The sequence below is a fragment of the Ranitomeya variabilis genome, chromosome 1, assembly GCF_051348905.1.
Source record: "Ranitomeya variabilis isolate aRanVar5 chromosome 1, aRanVar5.hap1, whole genome shotgun sequence".
Lineage (NCBI taxonomy): Eukaryota > Metazoa > Chordata > Amphibia > Anura > Dendrobatidae > Ranitomeya > Ranitomeya variabilis.
The window spans coordinates 784,319,394-784,341,629 of record NC_135232.1 but is presented as its reverse complement, the minus strand read 5'-3'; the positions used below and the strand labels follow the sequence as shown (position 1 = coordinate 784,341,629).

Here is a 22,236-nt window from a genome sequence, read left to right as displayed (position 1 = left end):
CTGATCAGGATGATTGGGTGACTTTTTTGCCATTGGCCGAGTTTGCCCTTAATAATCGGGCTAGTTCTGCTACTTTGGTTTCGCCTTTTTTCTGCAATTCTGGTTTCCATCCTCATTTTTCCTCGGGTCAGGTTGAGCCTTCTGACTGTCCTGGGGTGGATTCTGTGGTGGATAGGTTGCAGCAGATTTGGAACCATGTGGTGGACAATTTGAGGTTGTCACAAGAGAAGGCTCAGCGCTTTGCCAACCGCCGCCGCGGTGTGGGTCCCCAACTTCGTGTTGGGGATTTGGTGTGGCTGTCTTCTCGATATGTTCCTATGAAGGTCTCCTCTCCTAAATTCAAGCCTCGCTTCATCGGTCCTTATAAGATCTTGGAAATCCTTAACCCGGTGTCTTTTCGTTTGGATCTCCCAGCATCGTTTGCCATTCATAATGTGTTCCATAGGTCTTTGTTGCGGAGGTATGTGGTACCTGTGGTTCCTTCTGTTGAGCCTCCTGCTCCAGTGCTGGTCGAGGGTGAATTGGAGTACGTGGTGGAGAAGATTTTGGATTCTCGTATCTCTAGACGGAGGCTTCAGTATTTGGTGAAGTGGAAGGGCTATGGTCAGGAGGATAATTCCTGGGTTGTCGCCTCTGATGTTCATGCGGCCGATTTGGTTCGTGCCTTCCACGCGGCTCGTCCTGATCGCCCTGGGGGTCTTGATGAGGGTTCGGTGACCCCTCCTCAAGGGGGGGGTACTGTTGTGAACTCTGTTTTTGGGCTCCCTCTAGTGGTCACAAGCGGTACTGTGTAGTGTTGTCTTTCTGCAGGTTGGCGCATCAGCTGGTTCGTTATCCTTGGTTGGGTTTCCTATTTAGTTCACCTGGATACTCAGTTCCTTGCCTGCTCTCAATGTATTCAGTGCTCTTCAGATTCCTTGTGACTACCTTGCTCCCAGTCTCTCCAAGACAAGCTAAGTTTTTGTTTGATCATTTTTTGATTATCAGCATTTATTATGTTTTTAGTCCAGCTCGCTAAAATGTGATTTCCTCGCTTGCTGGTTGCTCTAGGGGACTGAGTTTCTCCCCCCCACACCGTTAGTTGGTGCGGGGGCTCTTGAAATCTCAGTGTGGATATTTTGTAAGGGTTTTTTACTGACCGCACAGACCCCTTTACTATTTTCTGCTATCTAGTATTAGTGGGCCTCATTTGCTAAATCTGTTTTCACCCCTGTGTATGTGCCTTCCTCTTACCTCACCGTTATTATATGTTGGGGGCTTCTATTTCTTTGGGGATTATTTCTCTGGAGGCAAGAGAGGTCTTTCTTTCTCTCTAGGGGTAGTTAGTTCCTCAGGCTGGCTCGAGACGTCTAGGATTTTTTTAGGCACGTTCACCGGCTACTTCTAGTGTGTTTGGATAGGTTCAGATTTGCGGTCAGTCCAGTTTGCCACCTCCCTAGAGCTTGCCCTATGTATGTTACTTAGCTGGAGTAATTTGTGATCCTCAACCACTAAGGATCATAACAGAGGTCTTCATTCCGTTCTGAAACCTAGAAAAGAAAGAAAGACATTAATGTGGTAAAGATAAAAAAAGAAAGAAAACAAGAGATACAGAAACAGGAAAGAATAAGTAAAGTCAAGAAAAAAAATAGTAGTCAAGACAAAAAAGGGAAGATAGAAGCAAAGTGAAAAAAATAACAGAGTAAAATAAGTGAAGTATACTTAGATGCAGTCTTGCCACCCGAACTTGTGTTGGCTGCTCCTGCTCGGCATCCACTGCAGTGGAAGAACTGTTCTGATAAAGAAAAAAAAAATTTTTTGACCACATGTGTATATGTGACAGAGAATACTTACCAATCAGTAGGGAATGTATCCACTTCACTTTCCCGTCCAGCATGTTCAGGGCCAGGGCGCTTCTCAGAATACGATGAAGAAGACATTATGAATGCTGCAAGAAAAATAAGACAGAAATTAGTACTTACTAAAGATAGAAAAAAGGACAGACACACATTCGTTGTTATACTTACGTTAGCCAAAGTTGTGATTCTTCACAGCAGAAGAGGTTCCAGTCTGGTTCAAAGTCTGTAGAGTAGTGGACTTCGAGTGCCCACACCTTCTTTTTATCTATCTTTGAGTGGGGGGTGGGTAATCAGTGTCTAGACATGTTTACTCTGGAAAAAAACATGCGTTTGAAAGCATGAGCGCATGTGCTTGCGTATGCCTGTGTTCCCATAGACTGTAATGCATTATTTCGACGCATTCCTTCCAAAAGCGTCCACATGCATTTGGCAGCGGCAAATTGCTGCCTCCAAAATTTCAACATGTTGCGTTAGCCACACCCAGCCGCACAAGCCGAAACTATGCATTCGTAGTCAAATGCGGCCGAAAGCATACGAACGCATGTACCTCCATCCACAACGTTGAAGATACGAAAACACGATGTATGCGGATGTATGAGGCCGAAACGCTGAGGACACAACCGCAAATGTGAACCCAGCTACAGCTGAGGTGGGACAGTCTGTCCATAGGATAACAATCAGTCGTACACTGCACAAATCTGGCCTTTATGGAAGAGTGGCAAGAAGAAAGCCATTTCTCAAAGATATCCATAAAAAATGTTGTTTAAAGTTGCAACAAGCCACCTGGGAGACACACCAAGCATTTGGAAGAAGGTGCTCTGGTCAAATGAAACCAAAATCAAACTTTTTGGCAACAATGCCAAACGATATGTTTGGCTTAAAAGCAACACAGCTCATCACCCTGAACACACCATGCCCACTGTCCAACATGGTGGTGGCAGCATTATGGTTTGGGCCTGCTTTTCTTCAGCAGGGACAGGGAAGATGGTTAAAATTGATGGGAAGATGGATGGAGCCAAATACAGGACCATTCTTGAAGAAAACCTGTTGGAGTCTGCAAAAGACCTGAGACTGGGACGGAGATTTGTCTTCCAACAAGACAATGATCCCAAACATAAAGCAAAATCTACAATGGAATGGTTCACAAATAAACGTATCCAGGTGTTAGAATGGCCAAGTCAAAGTCCAGACCTCAATCCAATCGAGAATCTGTGGAAAGAGCTGAAAACTGCTGTTCACAAACGATCTCCATCAAACCTCACTGAGCTCGAGCTGTTTGCCAAGGAAGAATGGGCAAGAATTTCTGTCTCTCGATGTACAAAACTGATAGAGACATACCCCAAGCGACTTGCAGCTGTAATCGCAGCAAAAGGTGACGCAACAAAGTATTAAGTTAAAGGGGCTGAATAATATTGCACACCCCACTTTTCATTTTTGAATTTCCACAAAAATTTAAAATAATCAATAAATTTCATTCAACTTCGCAATTGTGTTCCACTTGTTGTTGATTCTTCACCAAAAATTTACATTTGGTATCTTTATGTTTGAAGCATGATATGTGGGAAAAGGTTGAAAAGTTCCAGGGGGCCGAATACTTTCACAAGGCACTGTATCCTTTAGTAATTATGGTTTTCATAATCATTTTGGTGAATTCTCTAGGAAGAGTTCCGGATGCCCTGGAGTGGAGGTGAAAATTCAGAAACTTGTGGATGTTTAGAGGGAGGTTAAGAGGAATATTGGGGTGGCTCAGTTTTGGTAAAAATGTAAGGCCAATAGGAAACGTTCTGCAGGTTTGACTTTCAAAGTTGGGGAAAAAGTTTATTTATCATCTAAGAATATAAGGTTAAAAGTACCTTCGGCAAAGTTGGGCCCAAAATTCATTGGCCCGTATGAGAGTCTGGAGGTAGTAAATACAGTCTTTAGATTAAAGCTTCCACAGTCCCTTCGTGTCTCCAATGTTTTTTGTTATGACCTGGTGGTTAAGAGGCCACACTGATATGACCTGGTGGCTAAAACGCAACATGGGACGAGCTCTGAGGAGGTGGTATCTCTACTGACCGCAGTCCCTAATCCTAACAACAACACTAGTAATAGCCGTGGGATGTTCCTGACTCTCCCTAGACACCTCTTCACAGCCTAAGAACTAACTACCCCTAAAGTAGGAAATAGAAAGCTATCTTGCCTCAGAGAAAACCCCAAAAGGAAAGACAGCCCCCCACAAATATTGACTGTGAGTGGAGAGGGAAATGACGTACACAGAAATGAAATCAGATTTCAGCAAAGGAGGCCAATACTAAACTTGATAGACAGAGAGAAAAGGATACTGTGCGGTCAGTATAAAAAACTACAAAATCCACGCAGAGTTTACAAAAATGAACTCCACACCGACTCACGGTGTGGAGGGGCAAATGTGCAACCCCAGAGCTTCCAGCTAGCCTGAATATGACATAGTGACAAGCTGGACAAAAAGAGACATATTTGCAGAGCAATAGAGTCCAAAACAAATGGACAAACAAGAACTAGCAAAAACTTATCTTTTGCTGACAAGGACAGGCCATGTGAGAAATCCAAGGAGAGAACCAAATCCAACCAAGAACATTGACAGCTGGCATGAACTAAAGCCCAGAGCAGGTTTAAATAACAAACCCAGGCAAGGCGATCAGTGAAGTCAGCTGCTACAGCGACCTAAAGGAGCAGCAGTTCCACTCGAAACCACCAGAGGGAGCCCAAGGGCAGAACTCACAAAAATACCATTAGCAACCACAGGAGGGAGCTCCAGAACGGAATTCACAACAGTTTTTCACAAATCCCTGATAAAGAAGATTGTTCCTTCTGTGTTGTCTGTCTCTTCCCCTCCTCATCTAGTCTCTGTTGGAGGATGTTTGGAGTACGAGGTGGAGAGAATTGTAGATTCTTGGAGGGTCCAAAATTTCCTCCAATATCTTGTTTACTGGAGGGTATACGGACCCAAGGAGAGATCCTGGGCTCCGGCTCATTCGGTGAAGGCCCGATCGTTTGGTCAGAGCTTTTCACCGTAGGTTTCCTGGGAAACCTGGGGGTCCGATGGCCCCCCTTGAAGAGGGGGTACTGTGACGATTCCTCTGGTCAGAGTGTCTGGGAATCTATGATGGACAGCTCTGTCATCCTATCCTGTGCTGGGATGTGCTAGGCTGTCGGTGCTTTGATTGACAGCTTGGTTGACCTATCTGACTGGGAGGTGCAAAGATTTCCACAGGTGCTCCCTGTCCTTGGTAATTGCCTTGCCATTTAGGTGAGCTGTCTGGCCCAGAACACTGCCAGTCAAAAGTTTGTTTTAAACTTGTGCTCTCTGGTGTGCTCGCCTGTACCCTGTGCTGTAAGTTCTGATCTTCTGCTGCTGATCTTTAGACCATCTTCTGACTCCCCGTTTGTCATTGCCCCTTTGCATCTGATATTCTGCTGCTGATCTTTGGATCTTATTCTGACTAAAATAGAAAAAAGGATCCAGCTCAACGAGATAGTGAAAAGCAATGTCTCGATACTTTATTCACTTCATATCAAAAATAGAGGATAAAAACATCAGCACAATGTGATTTAAAAATAATATCTACGCGTGTCTGGTGACAGAGCACCCTTAGTCATGATATCTATTATACAGCCTGTCCCATGCTTTTATATTAACATCCGGTAGACACACCGGTGCTGAGACTAATTAATAAAGTGATTTAACAAAGTAAAAACACATGTCAGTATGTGCAAGCTAAGATTAGCCGCACATACCAGAAAAGAAAAAAAAAAAAAAACAGAAGACAAGCAAGGAACTATTTACATGCTTTGGCTATATGGAACAAAAAATGTAGGGTGTAACATATATAATTGCACAACTCGAGGAGAAAAATAATAATAAATATTTACACATGAGATATACAGAATTTCATTGAATACAAAAACAGTTATCAAAAGAGTTATTATATGTCAGACTATTCATGAAATAAAGAGCAAAATTAGTACAATATCAGAGTATAAAGCCTGATGGAATAATGTGTCTATATTCTCCATAATAATCATTTATAAATATGTCATGGCATATAAGACAGAGAAGTAAACGTAATCTTGAACTATATCAAAAGTCGAGAACCTGAAAAGATATATAAAAAGAATATATATATATATATATATATATATATATATATATATATATATATATATATATAAAATGGTTAGTAATCAGGTGATTGTCACCAAAAAAATTCTTTTATATTATATATATATATTGATAAAGTTCAATAAGGATGTTATAAAGAATAATACAAGAAACAATGAGAAAAAGAGGAAAATTAGGTGATATACTAAATATAAAATTAATAATCTGCAGTAAGGAAAGTGTTTGCAAGAATTCATTATGGGAGCGATGGAGCAGCGGTCAGAAACGCAGGAGAGAAAGGAGCAACGCAGCTGTGAGAGTCCAGCAGCATGGCACCGGATCGTGCCAGGTTAGTTTGAACACAGAGAGGTACTGATATACAACATTGAAGAACATTATTTGTGTGTTTCACTACAGAGACGCACAGATTACAGGTAAACCTTATAAAGACGAGTGCGGCCAAATAAATAAACCCAAGGTAGTGCGTTCTGGAATAGCACCCAGCTACATCCGTTTTTAGAGGGAGATCTCACAAGGATAAAAATGCATATTTTAAAGGCAATATCACTAATAAAAAAGCATGATATCCTTTCTCTTATTGAGACCGTACGGTGATCTAGTACCCAATTTGAAGATCCACCAGGTTTCTCTATTTCTGAGAGTCACCTCAGTGTCTCCTCCTCTAAAGGGTCTGTGTGTTTTTTCAATTGCATAGACCCTTAATGAATCAAGATTAGATTTATGTTGGTTAATAAAGTGTTGTGACGCTTGTGACATGTTTCTATTGATATTGACGTTTTCAACGTCATAAATGTGCTCCCGGATTCTTGTTTTAAGTGGACGTATAGTGCTTCCAACATACTTGAGATGACAGGTTATACATTCCATAATGTAAACCACGTTATTGGTATTACAATTAAGGAATGTTTTGATTTTATACGTTTTTTGATTATTTGCATCCGTAAAATCAGAGCATTTTTGTGTAAATTTACAAATTTTGCAGACTGAAGCACCGCATTTATGAAAGCCCTTAATGTTGAGCCAATTAGAGGGCTGGGCATAAGATGTATTTAAGGAGCTGGGTGATAAACTAGAACCTAAAGATGGCGCTTTTCTTGACACAATCCTGCATCCATGTTTTAGTATGGCAGCAATATCATTTTTTGTTCCATATAGCCAAAGCATGTAAATAGTTCCTTGCTTGTCTTGTTTTTTTTTTTTTTTTCCTGGTATGTGCGGCTAATCTTAGCTTGCACATACTGACATGTGTTTTTACTTTGTTAAATCACTTTATTAATTAGTCTCAGCACCGGTGTGTCTACCGGATGTTAATATAAAAGCATGGGACAGGCTGTATAATAGATATCATGACTAAGGGTGCTCTGTCACCAGAAACGCGTAGATATTGTTTTTAAATCACATTGTGCTGATGTTTTTATCCTCTATTTTTGATATGAAGTGAATAAAGTATCGAGACATTGCTTTTCACTATCTCGTTGAGCTGGATCCTTTTTTCTATTTTGGTTTCTTCACGCCTTGACACAGCGTTTCCGTGCTCCGAGCCTTCAGGGATATCGACTATGGTGAGCTGGATTTTCTTTTTCGTATCTTATTCTGACTCCCCGTTTGTTATTGCCCCTTTGCTTATCTGCTATTTCTCTGGTAGGGCTCATTTCCACTGGCGAGAGACAAATCGGTCCGATTAACGGACCGAAAAAACGGAGGAAAATCATGCGAGTGTCATGCGAGTGTCATGCGAGTGTCATGCGATTTTTTATCGCAACATCCGTCTGACATCCGTATGACATCCGTATTGCTGTCCGATTTTTACGCACCGGTGTCCTTTGAAAAGCCGGCAAATCAGCGCTGTGTACAGTAAAATCACACTGACAGGTTAGAATAGAGAAGATATATACACATAGAATAGGTATATATACATATATATATGTCAGTGAGACACCTATATATGTATATTTATTTTTAATGCAGCGCTAGATAGCATAAAAGCCACTAATTCAACTGCCGGCTTTTTCCTTCTCCTTCACAAACCCGACAGGATATGAGACATGGTTTACATACAGTAAACCATCTCATATCCCGTCTTTTATTACATATTCCTCTTCACTAATGTAACAAGTGTCTGTGTGTCAAATTTGGGGGCTCTAGCTATGAAATTAAAGGGTTAAATTGCGGAAAAAATTGGCGTGGGCTCCCGCGCAATTTTCTCCGCCAGAGTAGTAAAGCCAGTGACTGAGGGCAGATATTAATAGCCAGGAGAGGGTCCATGGTTATTGGCCCCCCCGTGGCTAAAAACATCTGCCCCCAGCCACCCCAGAAAAGGCACATCTGGAAGATGCGCCTATTCTGGCACTTGGCCACTCTCTTCCCACTCCCGTGTAGCGGTGGGATATGGGGTAATGAAGGGTTAATGTCACCTTGCTATTGTAAGGTGGCATTAAGCCAGATTAATAATGGAGAGGCGTCAATTATGACACCTATCCATTATTAATCCAATAGTACGAAATGGTTAATAAAACACACACACACACACACATTATTAAAAAGTACTAACATTAGTAGTGTGGAATATGCAAAAAAAAGGGGGATATGAGATGGTTTACTGTATGTAAACCATGTCTCATATCCTGTCGGGTTTGTGAAGGAGAGAGCAAAAGCCGGTAATTAGCGGCTTTTATGCTATCTAGCGCTGCATTAAATATAAATATACATATATAGGTGTCTCACTGACATATATATATGTATATATACCTATTCTATGTGTATATATCTACTCTATTCTAACCTGTCAGTGTGATTTTACTGTACACCGCGCTGAATTGCCGGCTTTTCAAAGGACACCGGTGCGTAAAAATCGGACAGAACTCGCATGGTGCGAGTGCTGTGCGATTTTTTTCTCGCACCCATTGACTTGCATTGGCGAGTCTCGTTCGAGACTCGCAGCAAATCGCAGCATGCTGAGATTTTTTTCTCAGTCCGATTTCGGCTGAGAAAAAAAAACGCAAATGAAAAGACACCTATTGAATAACATTAGTCCGAGTGCAATCCGATTTTTTATCGGATTGCACTCGTCCGTTTTCCTCGCCAGTGGAAATGAGCCCGTATTCTGACCCTGACATGTGACCTGACTTACGACTTCGTATTTTTCCCTTGGTTTACTATGTGCTCTTTTGATATCGACCCCGGGACGTCTGACTTTGGTGATTCGTGGCCTGGCCGTGGGTTGTGACTAGCGTCACAGCTATGTTTTACAACTGACTGCTAAAAAAAAATAAAAGTCCCATAGTGTGACAAAGAAAAAAAACTTAAAAAAAAAATATATATATTGTACCCATAAATAAATATCTTTCTGAAAAAAATAAAAATAAACGAAAAAGGTGCACATAATTGGTATTGATGTGTCCAGAAAAACCCAAATAAAACTGTCTCATCAAAAAGAAAATAAATATAAAAAGATGCTTTTTCATCACACTGCTAAACAAAAAGTGGAATAAAACACAATCAAAAAGACAAATGAAAATAAAAATGGCACCTCTGAAAATGTCATCTTGTCCTGCAAAAAACAAGTTGTCACACAGCTCCATCAGCGGAAAAATAAAAAAGTTACAGCTCTCAGAATAAAGCAATGCAAAAAAAAAAAAATTTTTTCTGTAAAATAGTTTTTATTTTGTAAAAGCGTCAAAGCAAAAAAAATGATATACAGGTGCTTCTCACAAAATTAGAATATTATCAAAAAGTTAATTTATTTCAGTTCTTCAATACAAAAAGTGAAACACGAATATTATATAGAGTCATTATTTCTGTTAATGTTCATGATTACGGCTTACAGCCAATGAAAACCTAAAAGTCATTATCTCAGTAAATTAGAATACTTTATAATACCAGCTTGAAAAATTATTTTAAAATCCAAAATGTTGGCCTACTGAAATGTGTGTTCAGTAAATGCACTCAATACTTGGCCGGGGCTCCTTTTGCATCAATTACTGCATCTATGCGCATTGGGATGGAGGCGATCAACCTGTGGCACTGCTGAGGTGTTATGGAAGCCCAGGTTACTTTGATAGCAGCCTTCAGCTCATCTGCATTGTTGGGTCTGGTGTCTCTCCTCTTCTTCTTCTTGACAATACCCCATAGAGTCTCTATGGGGTTAAGGTCAGGGGAGTTTGCTGGCCAGTCAAGCACAGTGATACTGCTGTTTTTACACCAGGTATTGGTACTCTTGGTAGTGTGGACAGGTGCCAAGTCCTGCTGGAGAATGAAATTTCCATCTCCAAAAAGCTTGTTGGCAGAGGGAAGCATGAAGTGCTCTAAAATTTCCTGCTAGACGGCTGCGCTGACTTTGGTCTTGATAAAACACAGTGGACCTACACTAGCAAATGACATGGCTCCCCAAACCATCACTGATTTTCATCTGAAAACAACACCTAGGACCACTGAGCAACAGTCCAGTTCTTTTAATTCTTGGCCCAGGTAAGACGCTTCTGGCATTCTCTATTGGTTATGAGTGGCTTGACACAAGGAATGTGACACTTGTAGCCCATGTCGTGGATACATCTGTGTGTGGTGCCTGTTGAAGCAATGACTCCAGCAGCAGTCCACTCATTGTGAATCTCCCCCAAATTTTTGAATGGCCTTTTGTTAACAATCCTTTCAAGGCTGCAGTTATCCAGATTGCTCGTGTACCTTTTCCTACCACACTTTTTCCTTTCACTCAACTTTTCATTAATATGCTTGAATTCAGCACTCTGTGAACAGCCAACTTCTTTAGCAATGACCTTTTGTGGCTTATCCTCCTTGTGGAGTGTGTGAATGGCTGTCTTCTGGACATCTGTCAAATCAGCAGTCTTTCCCATGATTGTGGAGCCTACTGAAACAGACTAAAGGACATTTTTAAATGCTTAGGAAGCCTTTGCAGGTGTTTTTTCTTAATTATTCTAATTTACTGAGATGACTTTTGGGTTTTCATTGGCTGTAAGCCATAATCATCATCATTAATAGAAATAAACACTTAAAATAGTGTTTGTAATAACGCTATATGATGTAGTGCAGCGATATCCACACTGTGCAGTGATGAGGCAGTGACCCAGCCAAGTTGAAAACAAAATGTGTTTTAAAGGGAACCTGTCACCCCCCCAGGCATTTTTAACTAAAAGAGCCACCTTGTGCAGCACTAATGCTGCATTCTGTCAAGGTGGCTCTTTTAGTTCTGGTCCCTGCCAACGCTGCAATAATCACTTTTATACCCCTCATACCTCGAATTAGACCTGGGGGTAGGTCTTTCCCCCCTAACACAGATGCACCACAGCCGTCACTCAGGGCCTCTGCGCATCGGGCGCCGCCTCCTCTTCCTCAATTGGCGTCCCCGGTGCCTGCGCTGTAAGTTCGAAGGGCAGCGCAACTGCGCATGCCCCCCAAAAAATAACAGCTCAGGCGCCGGGAACGCTAATGAAGGAAGAGGAGGCGGCACCCGACGCGCAGAGGCCTTGAGTGACGGCTGTGGTGCGTCTGTGTTAGGGGGGAAAGACCTACCCCCAGGTCTAATTCGAGGTATGAGGGGTATAAAAGCGATTATTGCAGCGTTGGCATGGACCAGAACTAAAAGAGCCACCTTGACAGAATGCAGCATTAGTGCTGCACAAGGTGGCTCTTTTAGTTAAAAACACCTGGGGTTAGGACAGGTTCCCTTTAATGTCCAACTCGCAGAAAATACACAGCACATGATATCCTCCGGATCGCAGCCGGGAAACAAGACAGTCCACATCCGAGACCGGTTGCCGTGGGTGACTGCACCGCCATGTACGCTGTGGGTGTCAGGTCTTTTGGCTTCGCTGGACCTTTTGGCTTCGCTTGCTTGTGTTGCATCACACAGGTGGAGCTCTGCAGAGCCTTCTGCTCTGCAAATTTTCAAACCCAAAACTGACACACCCATCCCTCAGCTTCAGGGGTTTGTACAAGGAACCTGTGGCCATAGGCCACATGGAAAACCCGGCCAGGAGGGAAACAGACTGCCCCACTACCATCCTGTAGTCCATTTAAGAAATAAATGCCCAGAGCAGGTTTCCTTAAATCCGCCTTGGACAAATAACTTACCCAAGACCGAGACTTACTTTTATTTTGCATTGCAATCACAGCTATGCCTATGACTGCAATGCACTCCCATGGCCTCAATACGCCTAAGTGTGCATCCTGGGGGGGACACATGGCGACCCTTGCATGTGACACTGGTCACTGCCTCACAATAATATATGAGTTTCACTTTTTGCATTGAAGAACTGAAATAAATTAACTTTTTGATGATATTCTAATTTTGTGAGACATACCTGTAAATGTGTTATACCTTTATTTGTACTGACCTGAATAATAAAGCTGTCCTATCAATTTTACAACACGCAGAACGGTATAAACCCTCCCCCCCCCAAAAAAAAATCCTGAATTGCTGGTTTTTGCTCATTGTGCCTCACAAGGATCAGAATAGAAAGCTATTAAATCTTGTCTTGAAAAAGACAAGCCCTGACATGACTCTTCTGGCAGAAATATGGAAAATTATATTTAAATTTATAATTTTTATAATTAAAAACTAAATAAATCTGGTATTGCTATAATCGCACCGGCTGGAAGAATAAAGTCATCTATTCACTTAAACTGCACAAAGAATACCATGAAAAATAAATAAAAACAATTTTTGACCTGATGTTAATTTATTCATTCTGCCTCCCAAAGATCGCAGTATGACTTGGCTCACATTTATCCTGGGCTGAGAGCTTACACCAGGGTTCCTGAAATACATGATTCAGATGGAATCCCTGGCAGAAAATTCCCTATAATGAGGCAGATTGAGGCACTGTGAACATCATCTGGGCTCTTATCCGTTGGTGTCTATCTTTTTAGGCGTACATAAAAGTGCCGTCAGCCACAGTTTTGTGCACCTCTGAAAAGAAGGACATTGCAGAATAGGGACCATATGGAGTAACTCTTCTGCCTCATTATAGTGAATGGATCCCTCGGGGTTTCATTTGAATCACGTCATTCAGAGATTTATGTGGAAACCTCGATGTAAGTCCTCACAGTAGAGCGCAGGATAAATGTTATCCCAAATGTTATGTACAATGTTCCTAATAAAAGCTTCAACTCAATCCACAAAAAAATCAAGTCACCATTCAGATCCATCATCTGTCAATGGAAATATAGGGGCTTCCACATTACTGGTGGTAATACAAAGGCTCTGGAAAAGTGCTATGGCTCCTCGCCCCAAAAAAGAAATCCAGCAAATTCTGAATGTGGTTTTGAGGAGTTTGAGGAGTGCAGTTTTTTTGTTACTGGTGTCACATTTGCGTATTTTCTGTCATATTGATCACTCAAAAGTCACTTAAAATGCAATGAGGTCCCTAAAAAAGTGGTTTTGTAAATTTTGCTGGAAAAATTAGAAATCGTTGGTCAACTTTTAACCCTTATAACTTCCTAACAAAAAAAATTATGTTTCAAAAATTGTGCTGAAGTAAAGTAAACATATAAGAAATCTTATTTATTAACTATTTTGTGTGACATATTTCTTTGATTTAAAGGCATAAAAATTAAAACTGAAAATCGCAAACTTTTGCCAAATTTCTGATTTTTTTCGCAAATAAATGCAAGTAATATTGGAAAAATTTTACCACTATCATGAAGTACAATATGTCATTAAAAAAAAGCATTCTCAGAATCAATTGGATTTGTTGAAACATTCTAGAGTTATTACCTTATGAAGTGACACTGGTCAGAATTGTAAAATTTGTCCTGGTCAGGAAGGTGAAAACAGGCTTGGGGGTGAAGGGGTTAAAGGCATTTGAACAGGTTTTAGGTTTTACAGACTTAAGCATTTAATCATACCCTTGATAGAAAGAATGAGGGAACCTGTCACCAATTATCTCCCATATGAGAAAAGGCCAGTACCTGTAAGCCCTCAAATACATCATTCTAATATGCTGTATTTATGCACCCCACCCTGGACTGCAAGACAAGAAAAAGAGCTTTTATTGTTCTCACCTAAGGGGCAGTCCGGTCCGATAGGCATTACTTGTGATGCCGTCCTCCTTCTCTGCTTTGTGTGGATGACGAATCCAAACGTCATCCACACAGTACTGTAGTGCACATGCACCGGTGCTCCCTGGCCTTTTCCTGTGCATACACACTGCAGTACTACACCACTAAAGCATATATCCAAAGTGATAATGGGGAGTGAGACATATGCTTTGCTACCTTTAGGGAGTTCTATATTAATACCCACATCTGAAATGCTTTTTTTTCCCCCAAATTTATTGCTAGTGCTTAGTGCTTTAATTCTACAGCACTATCCAAAACTTTCATTAACCCCTTAACGACCGCCGATATGCCTTTTAACGGCGGCATTTAAGGGTACTTAAACCACAGCGCCGTTAATTAACGGCGCTATGGAAAAAGTGAATAGCGCCCCCCCAGAGTCGGATTTTCTCTGGGGTCTCGGTTGCCGGGGGTAGCCAAGACCCCAGAGAACATGATTCGGGGGGTTTTTACCGACCCCTGAGTTGCGATCGCCGGTAATTAACCGTTTACCGGCGGTCGCAACCAAAAAAAAAGCGATTTGCCATTTAATTTCTCTGTCCTCCGATGTGCGATCACACCCCCCCGATACTTACCTATCTTCCCCGGTGCTCCTCGTGGCTCCCGATGGGCGCCGCCATCTTTTTCCGGGAAATGGCGGGCGCATGCGCAGTGCGCCCGCCGCCCGGAAGTTCTTTGGGGTCTCGGCTGCCGGGGGTAGCCGAGACCCCAAAGAACATGATCGGGGTTGGTTTTTACCGACCCCTGTTTTGCGATCGCTGGTACTTAACTGTTCACCAACGACCGCAAAAAAAAAAAAGCAATGTCATTCTCTGTCCTCTGATGTGATCGCACATCAGAGGACAGAGAAATAGGGGGATCGGGGACCCTGTTATACTTACCGGTGTCCCTGGGTCCTCCTGCTTCTTCTGCTGGCTGCCGGCTTCTTGCTCCGGTAAGAAAATGGCGGGCACATGCGCAGTGCGCCCGCCATGATCTGCCAGCCGGCAGAGGAAAATTCTTCCTCTTGTTTTAATTTGGTCACTGTGAGATCCTATCACAGTGATCAAAATAAAAAAAATAGTAAATAACCCCCCCCCCTTTATCACCCCCTTAGTAAGGAAAAAATAATAAAATAAAAAAATGTATGTATTTCTATTTTCCAATTAGGGTTAGGGGTAGGGTTAGGGGTAGGGTTAAGGGAAGGGTTAGGGGTAGGGTTAAGGGAAGGGTTAGGATATTTGATAAATCCGCAGGGCCAAAACGCTGCGTTTTTCCTGCGGATTTATCACGAATGTACCGCGGTTTTTGTGCGGATTCCCCTGCGGTTTTACACCTGCGGTTTTCTATTATGGAGCAGATGTAAAACCGCTGCGGAATCCGCAGAAAGAAGTGACATGCTGCGGAATGTAAACCGCTGCGTTTCCGCGTGGATTTTTCCGCAGCATGGGCACAGCGTTTTATGTTTCCCATAGGTTTACATTGTACTGTAAACTCATGGGAAACTGCTGCAGACCCGCAGCTGTGGAAACGCTGCGGATCCGCAGCAAAATCCGCAACTTGTGCACATAGCCTTAGGGTTAGGGCTAGGGTTAGGGCTTGGGTTAGGGCTAGGGTTAGAGCTAGGATTAGGGTTAGAGCTAGGGTTAGGGCTAGGGTTAGGGTTGGGGCTAAAGTTAGGGTTAGGGATGGGGCTAGGTTTAGGGCTAAAGTTAGGGTTTGGGCTAAAGTTAGGGTTAGAGTTGGGATTAGGGTTTGGATTAGGGTTGGCATTAGGGTTACATTTGGGATTAGGGTTAGGTTTGGGATTAGGGTTAAGGTTAGGGTTGGGATTAGGGTTAGGGGTGTATTGGGAGTAGGGTTAGGTTTTGAGGTTAGGGTTGAGATTAGGATTAGGGGTGTGTTGGGTTTAGGGTTTTGATTAGGGTTATGGTTAGCTTTGGGATTAGGGTTAGGGGTGTTTTGGGGGTTAGGGTTGTGATTAGGATTATGGATCGGGTTGGAATTAGGGTTAGAGGTGTGTTGAGGTTAGGGTTGGAGTTAGAATTGGGGGGTTTCCACTGTTTAGGTACATCAGGGGTCTCTAAACGCCACAGACAATTTTGCACTCAAAAAGTCAAATGGTGCTCCCTCCCTTCTGAGCTCTGCCGTGCGCCCAAACAGTGGTTTACCCCCACATGTGGGGCATCAGTGTACTCGGGAAAAATTGGACAACAACTTTTGGGGTCCAATTTCTCCTGTTACCCTTGTGAAAATAAAAACTTGGGGGCTAAAAAATCTTTTTTGTGGAAAAAAAAATATTTTTTATTTTCACGACTCTGCATTATAAACTTCTGTGAAGCACTTGGGCATTCAAAGCTCTCAACACACATCTAGATAAGTTCCTTGGGGGGGTCTAGTTTCCAAAATGGGTAACTTGTGGGGGGTTTCTACTGTTTAGGTACATCAGGGGCTCTGCAAACGCAACGTAACACCCGCAGACCATTCTATCAAAGTCTGCATTCCAAAACGGCACTCCTTCCCTTCCGAGCTCAGCCATGCGCCCAAACAGTGGTCCCCCCCCACACATGGGGTATCAGTGTACTCAGGACAAATTGGACAACAACTTTTTGGGTCCAATTTCTCTTGTTACCCTTGTGAAAATAAAAATTTGGGGGCTAAAAAAATCTTTTTTGTGGAAAAAAATTTTTTTTTATTTTCACGACTCTGCATTATAAACTTCTGTGAAGCACTTGGGCATTCAAAGTTCTCACAACACATCTAGATAAGTTCCTTGGGGGGTCTAGTTTCCAAAATGGGTCACTTGTGGGGGTTTCTGCTGTTTAGGTGCATCGGCGGCTCTGCAAACGCAACATAACGCCCGCAGACCATGCTATCAAAGTCTGCATTCCAAAACGGCGCTCCTTCCCTTCCGAGCTCTGCCATGCGCCCAAACAGTGGTTTACCCCCACATATGGGATATCAGCCTACTCAGCATAAATTGCACAATAAATTTTGGGGTCCAATTTCTCCTGTTACCCTTGTGAAAGTAAACATTTGGGGGTGAAAAGATAATTTTTGTGGAAAAAATGATTTTTTTTATTTTCATGGCTCTACATTATAAACTTCTGTGAAGCAGTTGAGGGTTCATAGTGCTCACCACACATCTAGATAAGCTCTTTAGGGGGTATAGTTTCCAAAATGGGGTCACTTGTGGGGGGTTTCTACTGTTTAGGTACATCAGGAGCTCTGCAAATGCAACATGACGCCCGCAGACCATACCATCAAAGTCTGCATTCCAAGCGGCGCTTCTTCCCTTCCGAGCCCTGATGGGTGCCCAAACAGTGCCCACCACATATGGGGTATCAGCGTACTCAGGACAAACTGGTCAACAGATTTTGGGGTCCAATGTCTTCTGTTACCCTTGAGAAAATAAAAAATTGCAGGCTAAAAAATCATTTTTGAGGAAAAAAAGGATTTTTTATTTTCACGGCTCTACGTTATAAATTTCTGTGAAGCACTTGGGGGTTTAAAGTGCTCACCACACATCTAGATAAGTTCCTTAAGGGGTCTAGTTTTCAAAATGGGGTCACTTGTGGGGGGTTTCTACTGTTTAGGCACATCAGGGGCTCTCCAAACGCGACATGGTGTCCGATCTCAATTCCAGCCAATTCTACATTGAAAAAGTAAAACGGCACTCCTTCTCTTCCAAGCTCTGCAGTGCGCCCAAACAGTGGTTTACCCCCACATATGGGGTATCGACGTACTCAGGAGAAATTGCACAACAACTTTTGTGGTCTAATTTCTCCTGTTACACTTGTGAAAATAAAAATTTTGGGGCAAAAAGATCATTTTTGTAAAAAAAATGTGATTTTTTTATTTTCACGGCTCTACGTTATAAACTTCTGTGAAGCACCTGGGGGTTTAAAGTGCTCACCACACATCTAGTTAAGTTCCTTAAGGGGTCTAGTTTCCAAAATGGTGTCACTTTTGGGGGTTTTCCACTGTTTAGCCACATCAGGGGCTCTCCAAACGCGACATGGCGTCCGATCTCAATTCCAGCCAATTCTACATTGAAAAAGTAAAACGGCACTCCTTCTCTTCCAAGCTCTGCGGTGCGCCCAAACAGTGGTTTACCCCCACATATGGGGTATCGACGTACTCAGGAGAAATTGTACAACAACTTTTGTGGTCTAATTTCTCCTGTTACCCTTGTGAAAATAAGAATTTGTGGGCGAAAAATCTTTTTTGTGTAAACAAATGCGATTTTTTATTTTCACAGCTCTACGTTATAAACTTCTGTGAAGCACTTGGGGGCTCAAAGTGCTCACCACACATCTAGTTAAGTTCCTTATGGGGTCTAGTTTCCAAAATGGTGTCACTTGTGGGGGGGTTTCCACTGTTTAGGCACATCAGGGGCTCTCTAAACATGACATGGCATCCGATCTCAATTCCAGCCAATTCTGCATTGAAAAAGTCAAACGGCGCTCCTTCTCTTCCAAGCTCTGCGGTGCGCCCAAACAGTGGTTTACCCCCACATATCGGGTATCGGCGTATTCAGGAGAAATTGCTAAACCAAATTTATGGTTACATTTCTGTTTTTACACTTGTGAAAATAAAAAAAAATGGTTCTGAATTAAAATGTTTGCAAAAACAGTTAAATGTTCAATTTTTCCTTCCACATTGTTTCAGTTCCTGTGAAGCACGTAAAGGGTTAATAAACTTATTGAATGTGGTTTTGAGCACCTTAAGGGGTGCAGGTTTTAGAATGGTGTCACACTTGGTTATTTTCTATCATATAGACCCCTCAAAATGACTTCAAATATGATGTGGTCCCTAAAAAAAAAATGGTGTAAAAATTGCTGGTCAACTTTTAACCCTTATAACTCCCTAACAAAAAAAAATTTTGTTTCCAAAATTATTCAGATGTAAAGTAGACATGTGGGAAATGTTATTTATTAACTATTTTGTGTGACATATCTCTCTGATTTAAGGGCATAAAAATACAAAATTTGAAAATTGCAAAATTTAAAAATTTTTCGCCATATTTCCATTTTTTTCATAAATAAATAAATAATTGCAAGTAATATTGAAGAAATGTTACCACTAACATGACGTACAATATGTCACAAAAAACAGTCTCAGAATCAGCGGGATCCGTTAAAGCGTTCCAGAGTTATAACCTCATAAAGTGACCGTGGTCATAATTGTAAAAATTGGCTCGGGCATTAAGTACCAAATTGGCTCTGTCACTAAGGGGTTAATAACAACTCCAATGATAACAGGATAGCCAGACACACATGTTTCAGAGCTGGGCAAAGTAACTCAACCACATACTTCTGAAAAACTCTCTATCACTTGACAGTTAAATCTGCATCCTCAGCTTTTGTATAGGCCTAGCATTGCTATCACCCTCTCTCTGACCACTACTGCAGCCACAGGTTCCATCTCCTCTGAATCATAACAGATGTACAAGCTTGTTCTCTTGGTGACCAGGTCAAGGTCTCTCACCTGCACAGACCCACAGCTCTAAGATCTTACCTCTTATGCGGATCAACAACACACTCACTAAATCTACTTTTTATAATGCCTATGCTCACCTCTATAGAGTGGTAGTACAGTATGTAAGCATCACCATATTGTCTCCAGCCAGCTTCAGGCTCTTCTTATTCCTTAATTCCTCAGCTGTGACTGTCACTTACAAGACTCAAATTCCTTGTCCAATCACAGCACCATACAAAAGGTAATGCTACAAGAAATTGATACTGTGGTTCATTGTTTTGGTCAACCTGTAAGAGAAGACAATATACATTTTATAGCCACTTTTGGTGGCCATAAAAGTCTTATAAGACTATAAGTCATATAAGTCTTTCTTTGGACTTCAGGACTGCAGTAATACTTGGTACTTTTATTAAGCACCAAATTATAGAACAATTAAAAATAATGTAATAGAAGATATTTGTACTTTTCTACCTGAAGAAGTGATAGCTTTTTCACAAGATGTCCAAATATTATCTCTGTTTAGGTATCAGCAGACAGCATCATTTTCACTTTTTAGATAGAGAATTGGCGATTCACAGCAAATCAAAATTTTGCACATTTATTTATTTTTTTTAAATAAAAAAAGTGTTGATCCTGGTGAATTTAATTTTCAAAAGACTCAATAATCTCTAGTTGGTCATCACTGCTGCAAGTAAATGTGGGCTTACTGCCTTTTATGTTAAGGTATATGACCATTTAATTAATACACGATTTTCTCTCTCTTGCCACAGATCTAAGTTTTATAATGATAGCAATAAAACTATGTTTACCTTTACAGGTATAAATGAAAATAAGAAAACTCCTGAGGATCTTGTTTGCTACCAGAATTACACATCAATAGATAACTTTTGCTACTGTAGTTGGAGACCTGGGGAAGAATCACAAAATCCTAATTATACACTGCAATATTGGTATGTTATAATGAAAGAGCAAGCTGTATAATATGTTCCTCCACCGACGAATCATTTCCTCCTTTAGTATTAAGTTAGTTTTTCTTTCATTTGCAATTTCATTGAGGAAGTACATAATGTTCAGCTTTGTATGTCATTTGACAGTTTATATTTGGATATAAGTTGAATAAGTTTGCCAATATACTTTGTATTGTAGTCCATAGCTGCATTTGCAATTCTGCATTTTGCCGTTGTACCCAATAATAATAATAATTTGGCTCAGCTATTTACCCCCTGCTTAACTGCACTATATATTTTATGTAAAATCATAATATTATACAGTGACAAGTGAAGAAAATACAGTTTTCAGAATGCAAATCATCACAAAAGCGAACTCTATGCATATATCGAACCAGCTCTGAACCATAGAAAATTGTGAATGACATTAGATTATAATAAAACCATTCAATTGCATTATGTAATGAACGGCCAAAATTACATTATTTCTATATACAAATTATAAAATGAGAATTAACAAGAACTTGTATTCTAAATATTTTTCATTTATTTAGCAGCTGTTCAAGTACAGTATTGAGACTACATTTTAGTTCTTAGACATGCGTCAGACTAACTTTCTAGGATACAAAAAATCTATCTAATTGTTTTTTGTTTTTTTTTAAACAACACGGATTTGTTATAGGCATTGAAAAAGTCTTGTCTATGTCTCAGGCATAAACCTATTGTATCTCACACCAATTGTGGACTTACATTACTTTGGCCACATGAAGAGACCCATATAAATATATAAAAAATGTAATCTTTATTAGTCTACATCAGATAAAAACACAACAAGCCAAACATAAACAAAGTGTCCAAGGAATGGATAGAGGAGACTCCAACCTATATATACTGATAATATATAGTCCAAAATGGATCAATGCCAGTAACACTGCCTGATGCGGTATAGTCATTAATGTCTTTAAAATAGTTTGACCACTTCCAAACCATCCTGATGTCTAATAGATGTATATAGGGACTCCACGTCGGCTGTGGCTATAACCATATTATCATCCAAGGATAACTGGTTAAGTTGCTGTAGGGCCAACGTGGTGTCCCTAATATACGAAGGGAGAGAGACTACTAAGGGCCTCAAAAAATAATCAATGACATCCGAAATGAGTTCACATAAGCCACCATTACCTGCATCCGGGTGGATCCACTGGGTTCTTATGGAGTTTTGGTATCAAATAAAAGCGTTCCAGGGAGCGCAGACTCAGAAGTGCCTCTTCATCTAGGAATGAGATGGAAGCGTCATGCGCCGTTGAGCTGGATTGATATCCGTACTATTACCTCCCTTGGTGACGTGCTGCTATCTGGTTGGTGGAACGTCCCTTAAATAGCCATCCCTTTCTCACTGGGTAACGCCCCCGGAAGAAGCTTGCGGACGAAACGCGCGTCGGGGCGCACGAGGAAGGATCGGTGGACTCACCTCATACCGCTACCTGTCTTTGGTGACTTTACCTTGTAATTAACTATGGCTTCTGCATTATTATGGCCGCATATGCCCGATTATGTTTGATATCCCTGTCACATGTTGCGGACAGTATTTATTTACACAGTATCTTGGGCATTTAGCGGCTGCAGGTGCTGCGTAGTTAGACAAAATCTATTGTCCTTTTTTCCATTAGCAGTTACTTTATGTGTAGTTTATTACTACCTGTATATTTTGGGATTATTAAAGACATTAATGACTATACCGCATCAGGCAGTGTTACTGGCATTGATCCATTTT

The 22,236-nt window shown here is 41.3% G+C and overlaps 1 protein-coding gene across 1 annotated transcript in view; it reads left to right on the top strand.

Moving 5' to 3' along the window:
* IL12RB1 (interleukin 12 receptor subunit beta 1) overlaps positions 1–22,236 on the top strand; it is a 252,964-nt gene that overhangs the window by 27,620 nt on the left and 203,108 nt on the right. Inside the window, exon 2 of the mRNA XM_077256322.1 lies at positions 20,333–20,465. Within this exon, the coding sequence (XP_077112437.1) occupies positions 20,333–20,465 (133 nt within the window). The remainder of the gene's footprint in view (positions 1–20,332; positions 20,466–22,236) is intronic.